We start from the raw sequence: 26011 nt of genomic DNA, 5'->3' as shown, positions 1-26011 counted from the left end.
CATGCATTGGAGGATAAAATGGGGGTCGGACCCATTTATCTAGAAAAAGCAATATAAATGAGCTACGGGACGAAGAAGGGGAAGGGGAGGGGGAGGAAGTGTGTGAGCTTTGGCTATGATACATGTCAGACAAAATGAAGACCCACAAGCAGAGGTAACTGATAGGTAGTATTGGTTGATGGTGAGTGTCGTTATTTTGGAGGAAAGAGGGCCTAAACAATAATGCCACTGTTGCTATGATGTTTGAAAGGTTAGATGAGCTCGAGGAGTGGAGGAAGATGTGACTGAAGTGGATTCTGAACTCGATGGCAAGATGTAAAGACCTTCAACGGGACCTCGAAGCAGCATAGTTTGGGAGTGAATATCCTTCACAAGAAAAAAATCAGATTGAAATTCTAAAAACACCTGATTATCAATACAAAATCGTTGAACAAAAGAAAATTTTTAGATATTAACAGAACATGAAGAAGATTTTGGAGAAGAAAGTTGCCAGAAGAAGAAGCCATCTGGCTGGAACCAGCGTGCTAAATGGGAAGCAGCGAGCCATCTCCGATGCTCATGTGGTCAGATCCTTGATAAGATGCAGAGTAAAGGTTGAGAAAGGCAAAATTATTTGTGAAAGGATGAGTTGCTGCTGAGTCCGAGAACCAATTAGAGGAAGATGGGGCTTGGGAAGGAAGAGCTGTGAGATTCAACATAAGTAGAGGTGGGGGAGATGCTTGATAGGCTTGATCAAACTTATGATAGCAAACTTGTATTGTGTGTCCCACTTTGTGACAGACTTGGCAACGTAGTTGTGAGTTATTGTTGTTGAAGAAATTAGGGACCTGACCACCATTACGACTGCCAAAAAATTGTTGCAATCACCTCCACGACCCCTATGTCCCCCATGAGAAAATGAGTTGCACCAATGTTGAGGTGTGCCCAAATTAGACAGAGCACGAGTTGAGGTGTTTGCTGAAATAGAGGTACCCGAGAGAAGAGACTGGATCTGGTGTGAAAGGCGATATTCATGATTTGGGAGGTAACTGTAAATTTGATGAGGAGAAAGTGATTCGGGTCGAGTGGTGAGAGATGTGACTAGAGATTCATAGTTCGTTCCTAGACCTACAAGAAGAAAAATAGAAAATTCTTGGTCGGTAAGAGGATGTCCTGCAACACCTAAGGAGAAGGAAAGAGGCTTAGCTTTGTTATAGTACTCAAAGATGGTTTCAAGTCCTTTTTTGAGTGTTGGAAGTTGGAATTGAGTGTGCATGATGTGTGTAGAGGATTTAGCTGCAAAGATATTTTGAAGAGTTATCCACACCTCATGAGAAGTGAGACACTCCAGAACTTGAGCTAGCACAGATTCGGAGAGGGAGGAGTTGATATCCATTTTGTGTGAGCTAGGTTTGATTCTCCGTTGATGAAGGATGGGGGAGAAGGTATTGAGCCATCAACATAACCGAAGAGTTGATGACCTTTCAAGAAGGGCACGGTTTGTGCTTTCCAGAGTAAATAGTTGTTTATGGTGAGCTTGATATTGATGAAATGAGAAGCGATATTGATGATGGAATATGAAGAAGGTGAGGAATTTTTTTCAAGGGAAGCCATTAGAAGGTTTGGGGAAGGATGTGAGTCGTTTTGGCTCTAGATACCATATTAAGGAAAAGATTTAAGAAAGGGCAGACCAAAAGCTTGAGAAAATGACAGACCCAGAATTGCCATGAAAATGCCTCTCGGTTCCATCATTCAGAATAATCCCTTCGTAGTACAGAGTACTCTTTTGATAGCCTCACTATAACGGACTCAATATATACAACCAATCAAATTTAACATCTAGCATAAGTTTGTTATGCCCTATTTGTTCTAGAATATCACAGAAGAATCTTTGTGATTTTCTGGTGCAAAGGTGGTGTACTTTGCTGCTCCACGTTTTGTAGCTGTAGTATGGTGTAATGCCCTAATAACCGGCAACTGTAAGAGTTGTGCTGAATATTGTTAGACCACGTCCAGCACTTCCTGCTCTAACTCAATAATGGCATTGATTCATTGACTAATTAAGTTTCTGCTCTAAATTCAAGATTACTGCCATGTGAGCAACAGTGAATCTGTTTGTGGGTTGTATTTTGAAGAAAGAGTGGCAATTATTATTCAAAGCTAGGGTGAAGATAAGATGAAAATTGTGAAGTGGCCAATTCATATATGACATTTAGGTGGTGCTTCTTCTACCCATCAGCCCTTAAATTGAAGTTAAGGTATGGATTCTGACAGCGGCTGGCTTTAAGGCCAATGGTGGGTGTACTGGGCTTGTTGAATTTTTGGTCTCACCTATATTCCTTGGTCCTAAGGTCGCGTTTGTGGTGTTGGCTCTTGTTTACATCAAAGGATTTGACTCCTCCAGTGGGCGGGCATTCAGGTTGAGCTTTGGGCGCCTTTGTGTTTTACGGTAAAAACATCATCTGTTATGGCGCATGGAAGTTCAAGGCTTTTAAAACTATTTTATATTAATTTAATTAATTCTTTAACATTTGAAATCAGAATAACATAAAAGCAAGAGATTGTTTCAAACCTCTCGTTCACCTTTCATTGGAATTGGGTATTTAACTTGTTCATGAGCATCAATTATTTTTTTCTAAACAACCTCGATATATTTTAAATTATAATTAAAAGATGAGAAATATATGAATAAGGGGTAGGGAGATCCCGCCAAACGTAATTTCTTAACTAGTGCAACACTAAGAAAATCTAGTACACTTAATCAGGGATGGGTCAAAATGTAGGGAAAAAAATATTAAATACAGTTATGAATTATACAAATATCATGCACTTCTTTTAAAAAAATAAAACACAACAAAAAAAGAGAAAACTAAACAGAGCTAATGCTAGAATTGTTAACTCGCAGCTGAATGTAAGTGTAACCAAGGAGTGTTTGCTGCCGCCATGCGTGGCATTTTTAGGGCTAGTGACCTCAAATCCTTTAGACTCAACCATCCTCCAGTCTCCTAGTTCGACACGTGGCCTCCACAGTCTCAGGTGGTCTTACGTCGGCAATTTTGTGCATTTTGAATTTGCTATCTTCTTATATTTTTGCTTTCCATAACTAAGGATCGTGGGAAAGAGGTAATGGAAGTCTCCAACATCTAGTCTAGACCAGTGAACTGTAACACATATCACTTCACTGCGACTTCCAATCACTATATTATAGTATAACTAACTGAAGAAGACTTGGAATAGAAAAAGAAATTGGTTCGATTTGGCCACTACAAATTTTGAATTTTAAGATGAAAGATTAAAATATTATATTTTAATATTATTATTGTATTGAGATTTGAAAAAATTAAATTAAAATTTTAAAAAAATGAATTCTTTATTATATTTTGTATGAAAATTTGCGAAAGTTGTAATAATGAGATAAGAATTTTATGTTTGAGATGAGAATTTTGACTTGCCAAACCAAACTTAAGGCAATTGTATTAAGAGAACAAAAGGCAAAACAAACAAAATCATTCTTTTTCTGTCTGCCCGAAATCAAATATATATGTTTCGAATAAATGCAATGCAATAAACTTACCAAAATAAATAAATAAATGCAAGGCAACAAGGTAACTTAAGCCTTCAAGAGGGAGGGAAAAAAAAAAATCTGCTCAGGAGGCAAGAAGGTAAATTCATGAAATGCAATTTGAAACCATTTATTGCATATGTTTACAGTGTGGTGGCATAGCATAAACAGCAAATCCACGATAGAATTGTATTGCAGTATCTACATTTAGAGCTCTTCGAACCCTTCTTCGTCCCCTTGCTCCTCTACCCTTTGAAATTCTCTCCTCCAAGTTTCCATCTGAAAAATAGAAAATTTAGATTCATTAGATAGTCTGATTCCATAATACTATTCACAAATAACCTGGGCCTATAGATATCGGTTTCGAATCGAATTCAGATGGCAAACGTGCTTTTCTTGAGAAGCAGAAACAAACAAATTCAAGAAAATCCTTATCATAGCAACACTTCAATGAGGGCTAATGATTTCAGGCACAAAAGATGTGTTGTCCTAGAAAAGAAAGTTTTCCAGTTTTTTTTTTTTTTCCCAATTAATGTTGGTATGTCCTATTTATCACAAATTAATTTTTGGGATATTCCTAGAAACCAAGTGACTAGACTTATCCCAGGTTAGGCAGTCGAGTTTGCCTAGGCTTCAAGACCTAATTCAGTGTTATACACAGTTAGCTGTGAGAATTCGTAATTCAATGGTAAAAAGCTGAAGTCATTGACTAATTGCGAATACTTTTTCACATAATAAAGAGGGATGATAAAAAGTTCAGACAACTGATGGCAAGAACATATTAGGGCAAAATATATGTGAATAATTCAATGAGCAAAATCGATAGAAATATAAATGAAGAAAGAAAATTGATTAAAAAAAGACTAATTCTATGCACCACATTAGTATCCAACCAGCATTCTATTGTACTGATATGGTGCACGGAGTCAACGCCCCTAACTTGTTTCATTTTAAAATATAATAATGATTGATATTATTCCTATGGGCGTCATGTCACCACAGCAGGATGCAATACTGTTTGAAAAATAATACGTCCCATAAAACAGTTGGGAAGAAAATTGCTTTGTTTCATTCATCTGATTGCCACAAAACCACAATTACAATGAGCCTTAAGTTGGTTTAGTAGGGAACAAGCTGCCTCACCTGATCATCAGAAAATTGCAATTGTTCTGCAACAAACAGTATATTCTTGTAATCTCCTTGAGCTAATTGCTTGCCTAAGTTCCGTGCAATGTCATCATAGCCAATAATATCCACACGGAAGCCATTGCTCATGAATAACTTTTCCATCCATTGCCCTGTACTTGACTGCATAAACACCAGAAAAAGTTAGTCCTTTAGAGAAGGGAAGAAACAGATCCACAATAAATTTTCTTCAAACTAAAAGCAAACTGACCTTGATTCCAATTTCAGTTTCTGCCAACCAGGCAGGCAACTCTCCCAAGAAAAAACTTCCGTTCGTGGCCATATTACTCACACTAAATAAAACCTCTTCAAAACTTGCCAAAGTCATCACAGGCAGCCCCTATAATAACATAGAAAGATGACTGTCTTACCTACTTAAGCATCCCAAATATTTTGTTCCTTTCAGGGTTTTCCAACTTTTGTTGAAGGCGACATTAAAGTCTTAATTACCTGGATGACCCATATACTTGGTCGATTCCCATTGAAACCCTTTGCACGGAGACTCTGCTGTATACCAGAGGGCTCCATTGGAACGTGCAGGAATATGCAGTTTCTGGGAATTTTTGCCCCGACACCTGATGATTTTTAAGAAAAGTCAGAACATGTTGAAATGTTTTCTTTTATTCCCCTCCACAAGAACGACAGGAAGACGTGCGTGAGAAATTGTGATGCTCTTGCTGCACACTACTTTTCCAAGACAAACAACAGCAAGGGGGAAACCAGACGATGTCCGCACAGTTTGATGTGCCGATAACAATTTTCTGAACTGAAAACAAATATCTATTCAAGTGCATGCAATTGAAAAGTTAAAGATCGTAAACCATTACAATTGGTTAAGCAGCACAAACCGGCAAGCTTCTCTGCTGCACTTCTGAATACCCTTTCTGGTGACAAATCAAATATAACGGTTGAAGGCGGCCAACTAAGCCTATATGGCCGAGTGTCCATGCCATCTGTTAACAGAACAACCTGCCCATACGTACGAGAATATAATCTGTCAAACTTCACACACGTAAAATCAGCCCAAGTCCCACAACTTTGATAACCCAAATACCTGGTTGACTCCATCTATATGGTTCACTGTACGAAGCAACTTATCATCGATGAACTTAGTTGCGAGGCAATAGTGGTGCGAGCATTGTCTCATATCCATCTTAACATTTGGAGAAACAAAGCAACCAGCATATGGATCTACAAATAGAGGCTCTGCAAACGCAAGCACTAATCACATTGATATCGAAATACTTCATAAGGCGTCAAATGTCAAAGAAGAACGTTATCCCTGGGAAAAGAAATAAAAGATATGCCTCAGAGAAAAAAGAAATAATTTGGTATTCATTGAAAATTTCTTGGTGGGGAATACAAGCTTTGCTATTTAGGCTGAAAGTACGCATACTATATACTATTATCTCGCGTGCGATAGGGAGGCCGAGAAAAGATGGGCTGTTCTTAACTTCGTATAGCAAATGTGAAAGCTTGCATACAAAGGTAATTGTAGTGAGCACCCACAAATGCGGAACCTAATTCCAAAGCTTAAGCTATTAGAGAAGAGACTGAACTAGTACATAAACCCACCGAACAACGAGGGACTTTCCAACAGCTACTAAAATAACTTGCTCGGCTTAAAACAATGCCAAATGCTGCTCTAGAAAGCAGAGGTACCCATATACACGGTTCAAGTTAGTGGCGAAAATAGACATGACGGCCTATAATCTAACAAAACAATAGACAAGGCCCCCACAATGCAGAAACGACAAACAAAGATTAATGTAGGTAAGTAGAAATGACACTAGGAACGCCTTGGTTGAAATACTCGTTTACTGTTTGATAAAATGATTCAGAGACCGATAGAAGGCTATGAGCTCGCCTGGTCTATTGGTCTCCTGGAAACGAAGAGAAGCTGAATTAATGGCCGTTAAAAGTAACGGATCATTGTCATCTCCGAGTTTTGCCCTCAAACCGTTGACTTTTTTCTTGGAGGCCCATGTTAATGGCGGGTGCAAGATAGCCACTGCCGGCGCACGCGCGAAATTCACTAAACTTTCCATTTATTGGAGGCTGAATTCACCGACGAATCGACGATGGCTGCGAGAAACGGGATATTCATCGTCCGCCCAAGGGTATCCCTCAACAAAACCAAAGCACGGTCTCCTACGCCAAGCCACGAGTCTTGAGCCTGACCAAAAGAGTGAATGGTGCATCTTCAAAGATGATATTGCTTATAGCTAAATAAATTAATCAATTTAATGGTCTAGTTATATAAATATATGTTTATATTTACATATAGATAAACTAATGACAATGCTTTAAGTGGTCTAATGTCAACGTAGTCAATATTTTTAAGACATATATGTCCTAAAAGTTGGCCATTTTTGACTAGTATTAAAAAGATTATTATTTTTTCCATCACAAAGTCTTTGAAACACTTCTACCTATTTCTTATCCAAATAAGTAACGATCTTTTTTGTCTTAAATTTTGTCACTCCCATTTTCACTTGCCGTGCGACATTTTTTAAATAGATATCATTTAAATAACAGACAGAAGAAGTCACTTAAAATGATAGACTTCATAATGAAAAATAACATTATTTTATCCAAATTATATATGTGCAAGTGGGAGAAAAATAAACACGAGTGATTCTTCTAACTTTATTCAAGTTTTTTTATCGCTCAAAAAATTCTATGGCACTGTTTTTGACTCTAGAAGCTCCAAGACAAAAAGTTTGTTCTACGTTTGCTCGAATTTCAGCTTGAGCGAAGATCAGATAGAAAATTTGTTCGAAAGTAAGCTTGAGTGAAGCTTAGATAGAAAGTTCGTTCAACGGTTGCTCAAGCGAAAACTAGACTGAGAGTTCGCTCGATGCACGCTCGATACTCTGCTAAAGTGAATGATACAGAAAAATAAATATTAGAATTTTCATCGTGTAATCCTATAAATATGATTATTTTGTACAATATGACCGTTTTGAACAGTAAAAAAAAACACCCTAAGACCTTGAGATTATTCAATATAATAAATTATTGTGCAGTTTCGTTAATGTGTGCACATTGTCAAACCATACAAATTTATATCATGTGATTATTATTTGATTATTTCTTATTTACTATTACTTTATTGTCATCTTTGTTAACAACAAAAAAGCAACGTTGCTCTGGAGGCCATTGGCCTCAGGCCAAAATTATGCCCCGTTTCTGCGATCAATAGAAAGATAACCGCATCACTGTTGTCTGTCACAACTAATGGTGATGTTGCACCAAATCATCACATCTAAATGTCCATTGATGACCAGGAAAAGAAATGTAGGAAGGAATTTTGTTATGGTGAAGAATTTTAGGTGGCCATATTCCAGCAATTAGATGCTAAAGATGTGGACAAGAAATAGTTACCAAGTTCCATTTGGTTATTTGCAGATCAAACCACTATTTAATCCAAACTAAGCATTGTCTTCCTATTTTCCTTCCATCTCCCCATCTCCAATTCTCAAAATATCATATTGCAGTGTCATTTTCTCAGTTGCAATTTCATTATGAATTTGATTTACTGCAATTTAAAATTAAAAAAATGTTTAGAAATTTTATATCCTCCCTACCTAATAGGAAGAGTTGCTTCGTACCGACCCCAAGCTGGACCCATGACCACAGGGCGGTTGGAAGCTGAAACTTGAAAGTTAGTGGGAAAAGTTAGGTGCAGGTGCAGCCACGACTTGCTTTAAAACCCAACTCGCATGGCTGTCTGAACAACCTCAACAACCTCCCACGCAGCCACATCGACGACAACAAATAAGAGCAAACCGGACCTGAGGAGGAGACTTGCCATTTCTTTGGCTGCAACCTAGCTCCATCTTTTCTTCTTCTCCATAATCAGTATCAAATGGATTCCAACACCCAAATCCTTGATAAACCAGAAGCGAAATCATTAGAAGAACAGAACCCACTTGCCATCGTGCCATCAAAAAAACAAATCACTTCGCCCCCATTTGCCACTGCTTCACTCTCTCTTTCTCTCAATACAGTTCTCCCCACACCGTTCTCTCTCCAACCCAAGATTTACTCCTTATTTTCTCACCAGCCAAGCAGGGTCAAGGTCCCAACCCAAGCATCCTCTCTTGCCCACCTCTCTCTCGCCGCCACTTCCACCTCGTCCTCTCCCTCCAAACTCTCATTCAAGTCCACAGTCTCGGCCAATCCTCTCCAAAACCCACTTTCTCTCGGTCCTCGCCGCCCCTCTGACCCTTCCAATGGGGCTGGAATTCGTCGAGCTGCCATCGTTTGGTTCCGCAACGATCTTCGCGTCCACGACAACGAGTGCCTCAACACCGCGAGCAACGAGGCCATGTCGGTCTTGCCCGTCTACTGCTTCGACCCTAGAGATTACGGAAAATCATCTTCTGGGCTTGATAAGACCGGGTCGTGCCACGCCTCATTCTTGATTGAATCAGTCTCTGATCTCAGGAAGAATCTCCAGGCAAAAGGGTCAGATCTGGTGGTGAGGATTGGGAAGCCTGAGACGGTTTTGGTCGAGTTGGCCAAGGCGGTAGGTGCTGACGCGGTTTATGCGCACAGAGAGGTCTCGCACGACGAGGTTAAGGCTGAGGGGAGGATTGAGGCTGCGATGAAGGAAGAAAGTTTGGAGGTTAAGTACTTCTGGGGGAGTACTCTGTACCATCTTGACGACTTGCCGTTTAAGTTGGAGGAGATGCCAGCGAATTACAGTGGGTTTAGAGAGAAGGTGCAGGGATTGGAGGTCAGGAAAACAATTGAGGCATTGGATCAAGTGAAGGGGTTGCCGGCTCGGGGCGATGTGGAGCCTGGGGATATTCCCTCATTGGTGGATTTGGGGCTTAATCCATCGGCGACAATGGCTCAGGTTTGGACATCGGTTTCGTTTTTCCCTATTATATGTTTTATTTGCAGTGCTATTGATGTTTGCCATGCTATGGGGAGTTTCTTCGGCTCTGTTGTTTTGTTGACAATTTTGTCTGTGTTACATTTATTTTTGGAAAAATATAGTTATAAATATAATTGTGTATTAATCTGTATATTAATATGTAATTGATTAAAAAGTAAATTTTATTAAAAATAGTGTTAATTTAAATTTTAAGTATGAATAAATCAGTATTGATATATAGATTAGTATATGTATGTATTTATATATAACAAAACTTTTTTTTTTCTTTTTTAATTTTTAGTGTTGGTTCAGTGAAAGGGGGCGCGGGGGAGTGGATAAGTCTTTTTTTAGCTGAATTTTATGGTAGGTGAAATGGAGAAAGTGAACAATTACAAAGTCACGAGCAGTTGGAGCTTTGAGCATATTAATTTCATAATTGGAAACTTGAGAGGCTTTCTTTAAAGGAAAATGCTAATATATTTAATGAGTTTGTCTCTTATTTTGATTATTTATATATTTAAATTTTTTTTATTTTTTTCCTTTACTTGATAGTTAAAGAAATAAATTTTAATATATTAGTATATATATATTTTTTTAAAAATATTTAAATATATTAAAAAAATATAAAAAAATTAAAAAATTTATACACGCCGAACAGTCAAAACTGGCTGCAGACTAGCACTGACCTTCTTTAAAATAATGGACCGTGCTACTCTGCCTCACAGTCACTTCGCTCCTGATGCAATTTTTTTAAAAAATATTAAAAACAAACACACACATACACTTAAAGTAGGGACACTTTGGGGTATAAACTAAAGAAAGTAAAACAGAAAGATCAAATTTGAATTGCCACATGAGGATTCTTTCTTTTTTTAATGAATAATTGCCAGGTAACTATTCACCAACGTATAAAGCTTGGGTCTCTCTATACATTATATTGAGAGATGTATATAGTATGGGTGAAACGGTCCAGTTTGATCCGGTTAGGGAGTGATGGATCAAAAGTTTCATCATTTTCTTCGGATCAGACCAGATATCTTTAGGGACAGTCTAATCCCGTTCAGTTTGTTTATTCGGTCCAATCTAATTATTTTTTACTTTTTTTTTTCTTTTTTTGAAAAATTGATTAATAAATTTTTTTTATTGAAAATACTAAATTAAAATTAAGTGACTTATTAATGTGAATTATGTAACTAACTTAATAAAAAAATATTTTATATGGTCAATGATAATAAATTAGATGTAAATTACTTTATTAATTTATATAATTACTATATAATTAGTTAATTGATATTATATATTAGTTAATTGATAGAATATTAATTTGTTAATAACATATTTAAAATTTTATTTTGTTAATGGTGATGGTTAAATGAAAATTACATAATAAATTATACAATTATTATATAAATAATGTATATAATATATTTTTTATTTTTATTTTTCATTTGATCCGGTTTAAGGTGGAAAACTTTGGACCGGTACTGGACCGAAACTTATTGGTCCTCTAAAACATGGACTGAGACGAAATGGTCTCAATCTCGGTCTGGTTTGGACCGAAATGACCGGAAATGACCGGTCCTGAGCGACTGCTTCTCACCCCGTACCAAGGCTTTATATCCTCTCTGTGTATTGGATGTGCTTGGGTTGGGCGTGTTTGTATCAAACTCAAAAACATTGCCTTTTTTCTTCCTTTCACATAATTCTTCACTAGCATGTATCTACGCCGGCTTGTGTTAAAACTTGCTTTTATTTTGATGTATAAATTTCTTTTGCTAGAGTATTTAATGGCAGATGTTGTCGTCATGTATGACACAGTGCCACTAACTTTCAATAATGATTATTTCTACAGAAAAAGCTAATTCATATACATTGTTTCCATCTATTTCCTGCAGGATGGAAAACTGGCAGCCAATGCTTCCATGGTGGGAGGTGAGACTGCAGCACTTCAGAAGATTAAAAGAATTGCTGCGGAGTGTCAAGCACAACCACACAAGGAGACCATGGATGGCAACGACATATATGGTGCAAACTTCTCCTGCAAAATCTCTCCATGGCTGGCCAAGGGATGCCTCTCTCCCCGCTCTATGTTTGATGAGCTAAGGAAAACGGCTACCAGGTGTGCTTCAAGTCTAGCTTTATTTTATATGAATTGTAATTTCTTAAGTCAGTTAGTTATTGTACTCACTGCCATATGATTGCCAGAACTATTTCTGCTTCCTCAAACCGGAATGATGGTGGCTCACCTGATATTGGAAAGAACTGGTTGATGTTGGAGTTGATGTGGAGGGATTTCTTCAGGTAACTTGACTGATCTTAAAGCTTGGTTTGCACCAACATATCTCATGTTTCCTTCTCATCGATGAACCTGCCTTACATTTGGGCTCTCGTGTTTACATCCTATTCCATTATACATCTTTTACTTTTTGAAAAAAGAAAGGTAGGATCATTAGTGGTTTCCTTTCTGTAGCCCTAGAAAGCTTGCGGGCTTCATCGTAGAAACATGTTTGTTTAGTTTCTCTGAAACATAGTGATGTTTTGTATCTTCGGTTGATTGCAGATTCGTTACCAAGAAATACAGTTCAAAACAGCTTGAAGTTGCTCCAGCCACAGCTTGTACGGGTGCCCTTGCTTAAACAACAAATTGTACTGCAAATTAAAAGGAAATTTGGTCTGCGATGTCATTTGCTTTCGCTTATTTATAATTTTCCAACATGTAGCTGTAGATGTTGGGAGTAGGCTTGTGATTGTTGTTCCTTGTTGAATATTTTCTGGCAGTTAAATAAATTATCAAGTATGGGAACTTTGCCTTGTTCAAGAGTCGGATAGTTTTGTCCTTTCTAAAAAATTTCTATCTTCATGTGCTCTCTCATGTGAATAACAGATCCCTTTGGTTCTGCTTCTCATTCTTTGTGAAATCTTTGGATTCGCAAAATAGGTGGTGTGATTATCAATGAATGAGATTATGTGTAACTGGTAGTTTTCACTTCTCATAGTGAACGTAGTTTTGTCTTCAAATTGAATTGGAATTTCTTTCTAGAGTTGCCCCAGTCCGGCACCCCGCCAATCCACTAATGGGTGACTGAAGAGTCGGTATCCCCTAAAACCGACTTTGGCTTTGTCGGAGTTTGACTCTTACTTTCATAAGTTCCGATCCGACTTCGGCTCCGACTCCAATTTATTGGAACGGAGTTAGAGCAGAGTCGGATTTACACATCATAACTCGTTTTTTATTGGGGGTTGGGGGGGGGGGGGATCAGAACCCAATCAGGATCCAAACAAAATTAAGAAAACTTATAGGTAGTGTTGAAGAGTGAAGAAATTGCTGAGATGGAAAGACATCGCTGAGATGGAAAGGCATCCACCAAGGAAAGCCACCCTCCTGCTGTGTTGCAATGCAGGTCAGAAAAACAGATGCAACCTGCAGAGGGAATGTGCAATTTCTACAGAGTGCAAAAGATGAAATGTTTTTGTTTGTATTCATGCAGTATGTTTCTGTCACATGTCATGCCATTTCTTTCATGTAATATAAAAGCTATTGGAGTAGTGCGTATGACAGGTTTCTTGTATCCTAGTGATTTTGTAGTATAGTGACATGCATGAGGCTGCTATAAATAGCAGAGTTTTGTATAGCTTCAGTAAGTAATAAATACACAGAGAGAGTTTTTCCATCGTGTTCTTCCAATTCCTAGCAATATCAACATATTATTTTTACAATTCTTACATGGTATCAGAGCTTAGGCTATGGAAGAACACAGCTCAAAAAGCCACAATCAAAACCAAAACTCAAACCCAACCAAGGATCCTGCTCATCCAAGCAGTCCATACTACATTAGCACAAATGATAACACTAGCTCCATGCTTGTTACTCATAGCTTGGATGCTAGTAACTATTACTCATGGGCTAGATCAATGAAGAGAGCATTAAGAATCAAAAATAACCTTGGCTTCATTGATGGAAGTCTATGTGAGCCAACTGACCCAAATGACCCTCTCATGGAACATTGGTTGCGTTGCAATGATGTTGTGATCACTTGGATGCAAAATACCATGACCCTTGATATCAAATGCAGCACAGTATATGCAGAAACAACACATGAACTTTGGCTTGAGTTGGAGCAACGTTTTGCACAACAAAATGCACCTCGAATCTTTGAGATTAAACAGGCTGTAATCATGCTGATGCAAAACCAATATGTTGTAAGTGTTTATTTCTCCAAACTCAAAACTTTACTTGATGAGCTTTTAAACTATGAAACAATTCCAAGTTGTAGCTGTGGAGGCTTGAAAATTGTTGTGCAAAACCAACAAAGGGATTGGGTTATGAAGTTCCTAATGGGGCTGAATGATTCTTATAAGGGAATCAAGGCTCAAATTCTTTTAATTAAACCCTGTCCTAGTCTTAATGAGGTTTATTCCATAATACAACAAGAAGAGAAAAGAAGGGAAATATCCACTGAGGGATCTGCTCATGACTCTATGGCACTATTTACTCGAGGCAACTATAAGGAAGGTGGTAAACCAAACACTTCTACACAAAAGAGGGATCGATACTATTGTTCTTTTTGCAAAATGACAGGCCATTCTCTAGAAAGATGTTTTAAGGCTAATCCAAACAAACCAGTTTGCTCTCATTGTCAAGTTCCAGGTCATACAGCAGACAAATGTTTCAAGCTTCATGGATACCCATCAACTCACAAGTTTGATGGGAGGAACAAACCTTCAACAAATCAAGCCATAGGTTCTCCAATTTTAGCACAGGACTTGGTAAATGACAAGTCTCAAGTATCTTTAAGTCAAGAACAATATTCTCAACTTATGGCTCTACTTAAACCAGCCTCAAGTCCCTCACATCTGAACCCATCAGCTAACAATGTTCAAAGCATCTTTGCATCTTCATCTATTGATGAAAATGTCCATCAAATGTCTGGTATACCACTTTGCCTATCTGTTTTTAATTCCAAATCTTCAAATAAATTGAATGTGCCTTGGATCATTGATACGGGGCCAACAGATCATATGATCTGCTCCCCCTCATTGTTCTCTTTAGTACAATCACAAACCTCTCACTCTGTTGCTCTACCTAATGGTGAGGCAGCTGCTGTTACTCACATAGGAACAGTAAGAGTTACAGATTCTCTTATCCTACAAGATGTTCTTTGTGTTCCTAGTTTCACCTTCAACCTAATTTCTGCTACAAAACTGACACAGACACTTCATTGTTGTTTGCTTTTCTTTCCTTATTTCTACTACATACAGGACCTTTCAGTTTGGAGGACGATTGGCATGGATGAAGTGAGGTAGGGGCTATACCACATGCTGCAAAGAGAGAGGTCTCTCCCTCAGCCTTGTTAGAAGCAATGGACAAAATGAGTCTCTCATCTTCATCTTCTTTTTCAGTTTCCACTCCAACCACCAACAATGACCAAACCTTTGATATTTGGCCTTATAGACTAGGACACTCTTCTTACTCAGTTTTTGATATAGGTGGTGATGTGCATTTTGCCAAAACTCCTAGTGATAAATCTTGCTCCATATGTCCCTTAACCAAACTTCACAAACTACCATTCCACACCAGTACACACAAAACAGAAAGGTGTTTTGAACTTTTACATTGTGATATTTGGGGCCCTTGCAATGAGATTGACAATGATGGTTCGAAATACTTCTTAACTATTGTTGATGATTTTAGTAGATGTACTTGGACTTATATGTTAAGACTAAAATCTGATGCCACCACCACTCTTCAACACTTTTGTGCTATGGTGGAAACTCAATTTGAAACCAAAATAAAAATCATTCGAAGTGACAATGGAGGGGAGTTTAACATGAAAAACTTTTATCTTGAAAAGGGGATCATACATCAAAGGAGCTATGTTGAAACACCATCGCAAAATGCTGTGGTGGAAAGAAAGCACCAATACATTTTAAACACAGCAAGAGCACTAAGATTTCAAAGTGGGGTACCTTTAAGATATTGGAACCATTTTATTTTAACTGTTGTACATCTCATAAATATAATACCTTCACCTATCTTAAACAACAAAAGTCCTTATCAAATCCTATTCAAAACAAAGTCGAGCTACACACATCTTAAAGTTTTTGGATGCTTGGCCTTTGCCACCACCATTGTAAATGGAAGGCACAAATTTGACCCCAGAGCAAAGAAATGTGTGTTTATGGGATATCCCTTTGGAATTAAAGGATATACCATGCTGGATCTTGAAACCAAAAGGGTATTCACTTCAAGAAATGTGGTGTTCTATGAGAATGTTTTCCCCTACAAAAATGGGACTTCCACCAATACTCATTTGCAAACTAATCAAAACAGCATCAGTTTCACTCAAGTCCCAACCATTCTTACAGAACCTGTCACAAATATCCCAAACATTTCTCAAGAAAATGGGACAGATTCACAAAACAACATCTCAAAACAGGAAGTCATTGAAGTCCATTCTCAAATTGAGACGAAAACCAGTCCACAAGATCCTTTTCCTCATGACAGTGCAACAAACACCACCCCTATCAATCACTTACCAAGAAGGTCAACAAGGGTTCGAAAAACACCACTCCATCTGTAGAATTTCATATGTCACCAGGCCACTTCTCTTCACCCATCTCAAATGTTGAACAAACAGAAAGGCAAGAGACTCACAAGTAATCCTTACCCTCTCAGTAACAGCATTTCATATGAAAAATTGTCCAAATTACATAGAGCTTTTGTTTCCTCCATTACATCCCAAACTGAACCTAGCACTTACCAAGAGGCCAAAAATTCACCTGAGTAGTGCACAACCATGAGAGCTGAAATAGATGCTCTTGAACTCAATGAAACTTGGGACTTAGTTAGTTTACCACCTAATAAGAGAGCAATTGGATGTAAGTGGGTGTATAAAGTTATATTCAAAGCTGATGGGAGTGTGGAAAGGCTTAAGGCAAGGTTGGTGGCAAAGGGATACACCCAACAAGAAGGACTAGACTATCATGAGACCTTCTCACCAGTGGCTAAGCTTGTAACTGTGAGAACCCTCTTGGCTGTAGCAGCAATAAAAGGATGGGGCCTTTTCCAACTTGATGTAAACAATGCATTTTTGCATGGTGAGTTAGATGAGAAGGTTTATATGGAATTACCCCCTGGGTATCCTAGTAATGATAGTAAAAATGTGTGCAAATTGAAGAAAAGTTTATATGGCCTAAAGCAAGCATCACGACAATGGTATTCTAAGCTTTCCAACTTCATTGTTGAGCAAGGATTCACACAGTCCAAAGCTGATTACAACTTGTTTACCAAGAGTACTGAAGGATCATTCACAGTCATTTTGGTCTATGTGGATGACATTATAGTAGCTGGTAATTGCATTAAAAACATTAATTGTCTCAAAGCCAGTCTAAATGAGAAATTCAGAATCAAAGACTTAGGAAAGCTGAAGTTCTTTCTTGGAATTGAGGTGGCCAGATCTAAAGATGGCATCCATATATGTCAGAGGAAATATGCTCTAGACATTTTGAGTGACTCGGGAACCATTTGATCTTTGCTAGAGATGAAGGAGACTTGAAGAGTTTTTGCTGCCACCTATTCACGAACAAAATGATAATCCAGTTCAACTTGTTTTGTGTGTGCATGAAGAACTGGATTCACAGATAAGTAAGTTGATCCTAAATTGTCGCACCACAAAGTAGGAGAGTTAGTGAGAAAAATGCCAAGTTCTTGAAGTAAAGATTGTAACCAAAGGATCTCACAGGCCGTATTGGCAATTGATTTATATTTTGAATCTATTGAAGAACGAGCAATGGTTGCTTGTTTCTTGGATCCCTACAAAATTAGGCGATTCTTGAAATAAACACAGAATCCTCCCGTTGACTTGCAATCATTAGGGCATTCGGCCCAATCAGCATAAGAGAAAGTAGACAAGTTAGAAGATGAATTTGGAGAAAAATAAAGTCCTAAGTGTTGAGTATCTTTAAGAACCTAAGAATAAAATTGACTGTTTGCCAATGTGAATTTCTAGGGTTGTGCATATACCGACAGACCTTATTTATAGAAAAAGATATGTCTGGATAGGTAAAAGACAAATATTATAGACTCCCAACTATACTTTGATATGGTTAAGGGTCCTCAAAATTATTTCCATCTCAAGTTGATAACTTCACAGAAGTCGACATGGATGTTGACTCTGATTTGGCATTATGCCTTTTACTACGATAGAGTAGATCACCAATATATTTGGAGTGACTAAGGAACAAACCCGTGGCATCCCTAGTTACCTCAACTCCTAAAAAATAATGCAACAATCCCAAATCTTTAACTGGAAAAGACAAACTCAAAGTAGAAATGAGGTCATAGATGATTTTAGAACTTGAGCCAATGACAATAATATCATCTACATAGACAAGAATATAAATGCAATTAGAAGAATTTTTTAGAATAAACAAAGAAGGGTTGGATCGAGACCCATGAAAACCCATTGAAAGGAGCTTGTCAGTGAGGTTTGCAAACCAAGCCGGAGGGGCCTATTTCAATTCATGGATGGGTTTTTTTAATTTACAAAGATGAGAATGATAGTCAGCATTAACAAACCCAGTTGGTAATCTCATGTAGACAACTTCCTCGATATCTCCATGCAAGAAGGCATTATGCATATCGAGTTGATGAAGCAGCCAGTTGGACATCACAACAATCAAAATAAGCAACCGTATGGTAGTGGGTTTAACCATAGAACTGAACGTCTTGGTGTAATCTATCCTTCGCTACTGATGAAAACCCTAGGCCACAAGTCGTGCTTTACGACGTTCCAAAGTTTCATCATCATGCCTCTTAGTTTTTAGGATCCACTTGGAGCCTAAAACATTCAGATTTGGGGACGGAGGAACTAGAACCCAGGTTTGGTTCTAGAGAAGGGCCTGAAATACCTCCTACATGGCTAGACGTCATTCAGGAAATTTATTAGTTTTTGTAAAGGTTGTAGGTTCCTTTGGTATGGACGAAGTAGAAGAAGTAGAGGAGAGAGCGGTGATGGATAGAGAAGTAGTATGTTTAGGTTCCATCAGTACGTGTGTGAGGACAGTGGATATGGTATCAAGATCTAGTAGTTAGTCATGGGGTGGGTAGAAGTAGTAGCAAGTTGGTGTGAGAACAGGGGAGGTTGCGTGATTTCTAAAGACCTAGGGTTTGAGACTTGCATGTTGGCTAAGGAAGGAGAAGTTCTAGGGATAAAAGGAGATGTCTAAGTGGAAATTGATTGGGTAGGATCTAACGTACGTGATAAGACATAAAGATGTGACAGGCTGGTGGGCTGGGCCAAGTTATGGGTGGATGGGAGAATAGGAGAATACGGCAGATTAATGGGAGGTTGAATTATGGGCCTCGTGTCACTAGAGTGAGGAGATGGGCTTGGTTTGGCAAAAGGAAATTCAAGTTCATTGAAGACAACATCCCTAGAGATATAGGTCTAGCCCAATTCAAGATTCAGACATAAGTAAACTTTGTGATCTGGGCTACAGCCCATGAACACACATAAGGTAGACTGGAGATCAAGTTTATGCTTATTGAAGGGCCTTAAGTTGGGTCAATATGATGAGCTAAAAACTTTGAGAAATAAATAGTCTAGTGGATGGCCCATTAATAGCTCAAAGGGTGATTTGTTATGAAGTAGTGGTGTGGGCATTCTATTGATGAGGAAAATAGCAGTTTGGAAGGCCTCGGCCAATACTTTTGAGCCATGGAAGCATGAGAGAGTAAAGAAAGACCGGTTTCTACAATGTGGCGGTGACGACGTTTAGTACTTCTACTTTGTTGATGGGAGTATGGACACGTGATTCTATGAGTGATTCCACATTTTTTTTAAATATCACGAGGAGGTCGGAATTCTCCTCTCCAGTCGGATTGGATTGAAATCACATTTTTTGGAAAATTTTTTCGCACATATTGAAGAACAGCAATAATAATGGTGGCAACATTAAATTTAGATTGTTGAAGAAAAACTAAATGTATTTGGAGTAATCATCTATAATTGAAAAGTAAAAACGACATGCATTGGAGGATAAAATGGGGGTCGGACCCATATATCTAGAAAAAGCAATATAAATGGGCTACTGGATGAAGAAGGGGAGGGGAGGAAGTGTGTGAGCTTTGGCTATCATACAGGTGACTCACTCAAAAATGAGTAGCACTAAAGCTATCCCAAGTGCAGGAAGATGTTGTGTAATAATTAGAAATAAATTCCTAGATCGTCTCCTCAGGGAAAGTTACTTAAAAATCAAACTCATTGAAAAAGGTGAAATAAAGAGAAAATAAAATGATGGTTTGTGCAATGGATGAAAAAGGGTACTAGTCATGGACTAGATTCATGTTTTTAGATTTTGATTGTCGGATTGGAATATAAATGACTAATAGATTAAACTCATAAATTAATAAAACTAAATTAAGAATTAAACTAAATTAGGAAGTAATTGATAAAGCATGCACTGAAAATTGAAAAGTCCCAAATTCAATGTTCTAGGGTTCATCATTATATTCAAATCACAAATTCTAAAATTAAACTACCGTAATTGTAATCAATACTAAAATAAAAGCTTAACGAAACGATAAGAATAAATAACACGAATTAAATGAATAACAAATAAATTACTCAAACGTCTAAATCAAAATTCTCAAAAATAATTCAGAAACTCAAAACTGAAATGAAATAGTAAGTAGGGAATTGAAAAGATCAAGCCAGTTGAATGGAGATGAAGATTCGAAGTGGTGGAGGAGGCTGAGTTGCAGTGGCAATTGGATCCCTCAAGGAGTTCTTCAATCTGCTGCAGTGTGAGTGAATGATCCAGTGTAAATTGTGTAGTTATGTGAATGATCGATTGAATGAATCTTCCTCTTCGAATCTGAACGAAAATCAAAGGAAAAATGAATTCTAAGTGTTTCTCTACTCAAAAACCGAGTTTTCCAGCCCCAGCGTCGTCCTAAGATGTAAAAAAGACATATATATACTCTGACGTCGGAATGAACCCTGATCTGTAAAAATGCGATATTCGCTCGAGCGGCTTGTCGAGCGAACATCGAGCGTTCGACTCTGCCTAAATTCGCTCGAGCGGCCAAATGCCTCTGCTCGAGCGATCTCTTTTCCCGCATCTCGCTCGAGCCCAATGTCGAGCGGAAGTCGAGCGTTTGAATCTGCCTGACTTCGCTCGAACGGCCAGAAGCCGCCGCTCGAGCAAAATGTACCATAATCCATATTAATTGGCAGTTGATAAAATTAGAGCAAAAATTCATGCTTTTAATCAATTAAAATCACAACTTTGATTTATTCATTTTTCCATATAAAATCAATGATAAAGTAATGAAAGAATTAATATATATTGGTTCCAAAAGCATTAAAAATGCAATAATTCAACTCAATCACACCCCCCAACTAGCATTTTGCTAATCCTTGAGCAAAATAGTGAAAATTAATTGAGATGAATATTGCATAAAGATCGAAATTCAAACAAAAACAATCAAACACAATTCTGAATTCTCACAAAAGTGACACGTTACTACTAAACCCCCAAGGGTTATACCCACCAAGACTATCTTAACAATCTTTCACATAGAATTAAGACAAATGTCTCAGAACTCAAATGTGTGTGTGGAGCTAGATCGGTTGTGTGTTCCTCATTACTAGCCATGATTTGCCATAGGATTTTTCAACCTTAAGATTAATCATTACTGATTCTAACTACCTCAAAGCCCAAGGGTCTAGCAGTTTTCACGCCAGCTCTGTTTTTAAAGGTTGGACACTCAACCCCCAAAGTCTTGGGTAACTGTTTCTAGCCCTTTTTACTTAAGAAAGTTCACTAAGTTGCCTTTATTCATTTTTTCTTTTTTTTTTTTCTTTTTTTTTTTTCTAATCTTTTCAAATCCTTTTCCCTTTTTTTTTTCTTTATTTTTTTTTCTTTTTGGCATGGCTCGGTAGTCCTGCAGTTAGGCCTGTGCAAAAAAAGCCACGGGCCGATCCGTCCGCATGATCCGAAAATGCTCCACCCGATTTTTGTCGGGTTCATCGGATCAAGTTAAATAACGGGTTGACTACACTTATATTCGGTCGAAATCGAAGAAACCGAACACTTTTTGAATCGAACTGTTCTCCTCAAAACCCTAGCTTCATCGCCGTTCTCCTGCTATCCAGCCTTCTCGTGTCAATCCAAATGTCAGATGTCACTTCCCCTTCTCAAACCTTCAAAGAAGAAAAGCCCCAACATGTGGTTGGCAAATCCAACCTGCTCTCCTGCCATGCCCGACGAGCTCAAGAGTATGTTTTTTACAAAGGGAGGGCTCCTAAAGGAGATTAGAGGAAAATATTCAGTATACAATCGCCCCAAAACAACCGAGGTAAAATTTTCTTGTTCTATTTTCCTCTGTTCTACTAATAAAAAAAAAAAAAATTCATCTATTCTTCCCTATTTATTTGGATTCTCTGTTCTTCCCTATTTATTTGGATTCTCTTTTATCTTCCAGAACGAGTGGGTTATATGAGGTTTGGTTCCTACTGTGATGCTGCCTTGCACCTCGTTCATTTCTTGCTCATTTCCTATTTCTTGTTTTTGTTTCTATTCATTTCCCTCACCTCGTTCTTTCTTCACCATCGTCGTTGATGACGTGGGACCAAGGACCAGATGGTCGAGACGGGAGCATCGATGGTCTAGACCATGGCGAAGCAGCAGTGGTTGGACTAGAGGGTGTGGGTCGAGACTCGGTTGATTTGGGAGTGGGTTGACTCGATGCAGCGCGGGTTGGATCCGATGACGAAGACGAGTTCAACATTTTCAGTTTTTTTTTTTTTTTCAATAATAATATCAGGCGGGTCATACGGGTTCGACCCGATTTTGTTTTGGTGGGTCGGTTTGGATAGGGTTGCTGCCTTGATGTGGACGATTCGGGTCGGGTCGGATGCAAACCCGGCTTAATTAGCTCGGGTTGCAGGCCTACCTGCAGTTTACTTCTCCAGTGTTAAATCAATGAATGGTAAATAAGGAACACTACAAGCGTAAGCATGTGCAAAATGTCCTTTAAAATTTACCTTTCGTTCTACAAAAATTTTATCAAGTTTCATCTCAATAAGCATAACATCCCAGTGTTTCAAGCCACATATCAACAAAATATAATGCATCAAAAATCATGCTCTATGTTTAAGTTTGAAAATAAATCTTCACAAATGATCCCGCTAAACTACTCCACCAAGATGCTCAAATTTCACAAATCTTATTTATTTATTTATTATTATTATTTTTTGAAACTGTGCACACATGCTACCCCCAACTAGTGAGAGACATAGTCCTCAATGAGTTGAACGAAAGAAAAGAAAGTGCACAGACTAAGCAAGCAAAACAAACAATCAATCATGAAATATAAAATCAAAGCAAAAGAACAAATAAAAACAAAGCAAGTAAAGAAAACTGTAAAGAAAGAGAAACAAATCAAAACACTTCCCTGGGGTCTTGCACAAGCAAGATCTCTTCATGTGGATCAAAGACCTTCAGAAATGATTTTAGACGTTGTCCGTTGACAGTGAAACTATTACCATTCTTCGGATTGACAATGTCTACCGCACCATGAGGATGAACGGTCTTTACAATGTATGGCCCACTCCGTCGGGATTTCAACTTTCCAGGAAAAATGTGCAAGCGAGAGTTGTAAAGAAGAACTTCCTGGCCAAGTGTGAAATGCTTTGGATGAATTTTCTAATCATGCAGAATTTTCATGTGTTCCTTTGCAATCTGAGCGTTGTCATAAGCATTCAGACGAGTTTCATCCAATTCATTGATCTGCAATTTTCTCAACCCTGAAGCTTCATCAAGTGACATATTAACATACTTTATGGCCCAAAGAGCTCGATGCTGAATATCAACAGGTAAATGACAAGCTTTACCATAAACTAATCGATAATGAGACATCCCTAGATTTGTTTTAAAAGATGTCCTATAAGCCCACAAAGCATCAAGAAGTTTAACCGACCAATCTTTCCTATTAGGCTTGATGGTTTTCTCTAAAATAATTTTTATCTCTCTGTTTGCCAATTCAGCTTGCCCATTTGTTTGAGGGTGATAAGGGGTAGAAACTCTGTGTGTAATACCATATTTCTTCACAAGTGTAGAAAATGGTTTGTTACAAAAATGAGAACCTCCATCACTTATAATAACTTTTGGCATGCCAAAACGAGCAAACAAAGATTGCAAAAATTTCAGGACAACATGATGGTCATTTGTTTTGCAAGCAATGGCCTCCACCCATTTTGAAACATAATCCACAGCTAAAAGAATATATGTATTTCCAAAAGAAACCGGAAAAGGTCCCATGAAGTCTATTCCCCAACAATCAAAAATTTCTAAAGTCAGAATAGGGGAAAGAGGCATCATGTCTCTTTTGCTAATGGATCCCAATTTTTGATAAGGCTCACAAGCCTTGCAAAAATTATAAGCATCTTTAAACATAGAAGGCCAGTAAAAACCGCTTTGCAAAATTTTTGAAACTGTTTTCTTTGCTGAAAAATAACCACCACATGCACCCATATGACAAAATCTCAAAACAAAAGAAAACCCATCATCAGGAATGCATCTTCGAATCAATTGGTCCGAACAATATTTAAAAAGATATGGATCATCAAAATAAAAGTGTCGTACCTCAGAGAGAAACCGACGCTTATCTTGGGTGGACCATTCAGAAGGCATTCTCTCAGTCACCAGATAATTGACTATGTCAGCATACCAGGGAGCTCTATCAACCACAAACAGCTGCTCATCCGAGAAACTATCATCAAGAGGAAGGCTGACATTTGAAGAAGGAGATGATGACAATCTAGAGAGGTGGTCAGCTACCACGTTTTCAACTCCTTTCTTGTCCTTAATGTTGATGTTGAACTCTTGAAGTAATAGAATCCAGCGAATCAAGCGTGACTTTGCATCTTTCTTAACCAACAAATACTTAAGAGCAGAGTGGTCAGTGAAAATAGTAACAGGAGAACCAAGAATATAAGTCCGAAATTTATCAAGTGCAAAAACCACTGCAAGCAATTCTTTTTCAGTAGTGGTATAATTTTTCTGGGCATCATTCAAGGTCCTACTAGCATAATAAATCACAAATGGCCTATTATCCACCCGCTGCCCCAAAACAGCTCCTAAGGCATAGTCACTAGCATCTGTCATAATCTCAAAGGGAAGATCCCACTGAGGAGGTTGCACAATAGGTGCAGTGGTAAGTGATTTCTTAAGGGTATCAAAAGATTTTTGGCACTCATCAGTCCAAACAAATTCAATATCATTTTGTAAAAGAGTGCACAAAGGTTTTGCAATAGAACTAAACCCTTGAATAAACCGCCTATAAAAGCCAGCATGACCAAAAAAAGAACGAATATCCCTAACTGTCCTAGGAATAGGAAGTTTAGATATCAATTCAATCTTTGCCTTGTCAACTTTTATACCCTCAGAAGAAACAATATGCCCCAATACAATGCCCTGAGTGACCATAAATTGGCATTTCTCCCAATTAAGTAAAAGATTTTTTTCCTCACATCTCTGGAGAATACGTGCCAAATTATGCAAATAACTCTCAAAGAATTTTCCAAAAACAGAGAAATCATCCATGAATATTTCACAAATGTCATCAATCATATCAGAAAAAATACTCATCATGCATCTCTGAAAAGTAGCTGGAGCATTACACAAACCAAAATGCATTATAGTAAAAGCAAAAGTGCCAAAAGGACAGGTGAAAGTGGTTTTCTCCTGATCCTTATGTGCTACAGCAATTTGATAATAACCAGAATAGCCATCCAAGAAACAATAATATGCATTACCAGCTACTCTTTCCAAAATTTGATCCAAGAATGGTAAAGGAAAATGATCCTTCCTACTGGCTGAGTTAAGTTTTCTATAGTCAATGCACATTCTCCAGCCAGTAACCATTCTAGTTGGAATCAACTCATTTTTATCATTTTTTATGACAGTCAAACCAGATTTCTTTGGTACCACTTGAGTTGGACTTACCCACTTACTGTCTAAGATGGGATAAATGATACCCACTGCGAGTAGCTTAAGCACCTCCTCTTTCACAACTTCCTTCATGGTAGGATTGAGCCTACGTTGAGCATCACGAACTGGTCTAGCATCATCTTCAAGATGGATTCTGTGGGTACATACAGCAGCATCAATGCCTTTGATGTCAGCTATTGTCCAACCAATTGCGCCTCGATGCTTCCTTAATACTTCAATCAACTGGGCTTCATCCTTCTGATTTAGGTTTGAGGAAATCACCACCGGAAAAGTGCCTTCTTCAGGACCAAGGAACACATACTTTAAATCTTGAGGAAGTGGTTTCAGTTCCAACTGGGGAACTTCTTCCTCTGAAGATTTAAGCATGTCTGGTGGTG

At 38.1% G+C, this 26011-nt stretch overlaps 2 protein-coding genes across 3 annotated transcripts; one reads left to right on the top strand and one right to left on the bottom strand.

The window, feature by feature from the left end:
• Positions 1–3646: 3646 nt before the first annotated feature.
• LOC122315354 (O-methyltransferase 1, chloroplastic) lies at positions 3647–8455 on the bottom strand. 2 transcript variants are annotated; one of them, XM_043131222.1, is made up of 8 exons: positions 8317–8455; positions 6594–6902; positions 5781–5932; positions 5554–5695; positions 5177–5301; positions 4938–5066; positions 4685–4849; positions 3647–3820 (listed from the first exon to the last, which is right to left on the bottom strand). In XM_043131222.1, exons 2-8 carry the CDS (start codon positions 6772–6774, stop codon positions 3749–3751), a joined length of 966 nt encoding a protein of 321 aa, XP_042987156.1. In that variant the 5' UTR covers positions 6775–6902; positions 8317–8455; the 3' UTR covers positions 3647–3748. The 2 variants fall into 2 exon arrangements, with proteins under 2 accessions (XP_042987156.1, XP_042987157.1); XM_043131223.1 differs by having other exon boundaries at positions 5575–5695.
• Positions 8453–12520, top strand: LOC122315352 (blue-light photoreceptor PHR2-like). Its single transcript, XM_043131219.1, has 4 exons — positions 8453–9593; positions 11510–11733; positions 11820–11915; positions 12175–12520. The coding sequence occupies exons 1-4, from the start codon at positions 8598–8600 to the stop codon at positions 12248–12250; spliced, it is 1392 nt and encodes a 463-aa protein (XP_042987153.1). The 5' UTR covers positions 8453–8597; the 3' UTR covers positions 12251–12520.
• Positions 12521–26011: the final 13491 nt, after the last annotated feature.

Source organism: Carya illinoinensis, chromosome 7 (assembly GCF_018687715.1).
Source record: "Carya illinoinensis cultivar Pawnee chromosome 7, C.illinoinensisPawnee_v1, whole genome shotgun sequence".
Taxonomy (NCBI): domain Eukaryota; kingdom Viridiplantae; phylum Streptophyta; class Magnoliopsida; order Fagales; family Juglandaceae; genus Carya; species Carya illinoinensis.
Note: the sequence above shows the minus strand (reverse complement) of the source record. Positions and strands in the feature narration are given on the sequence as shown.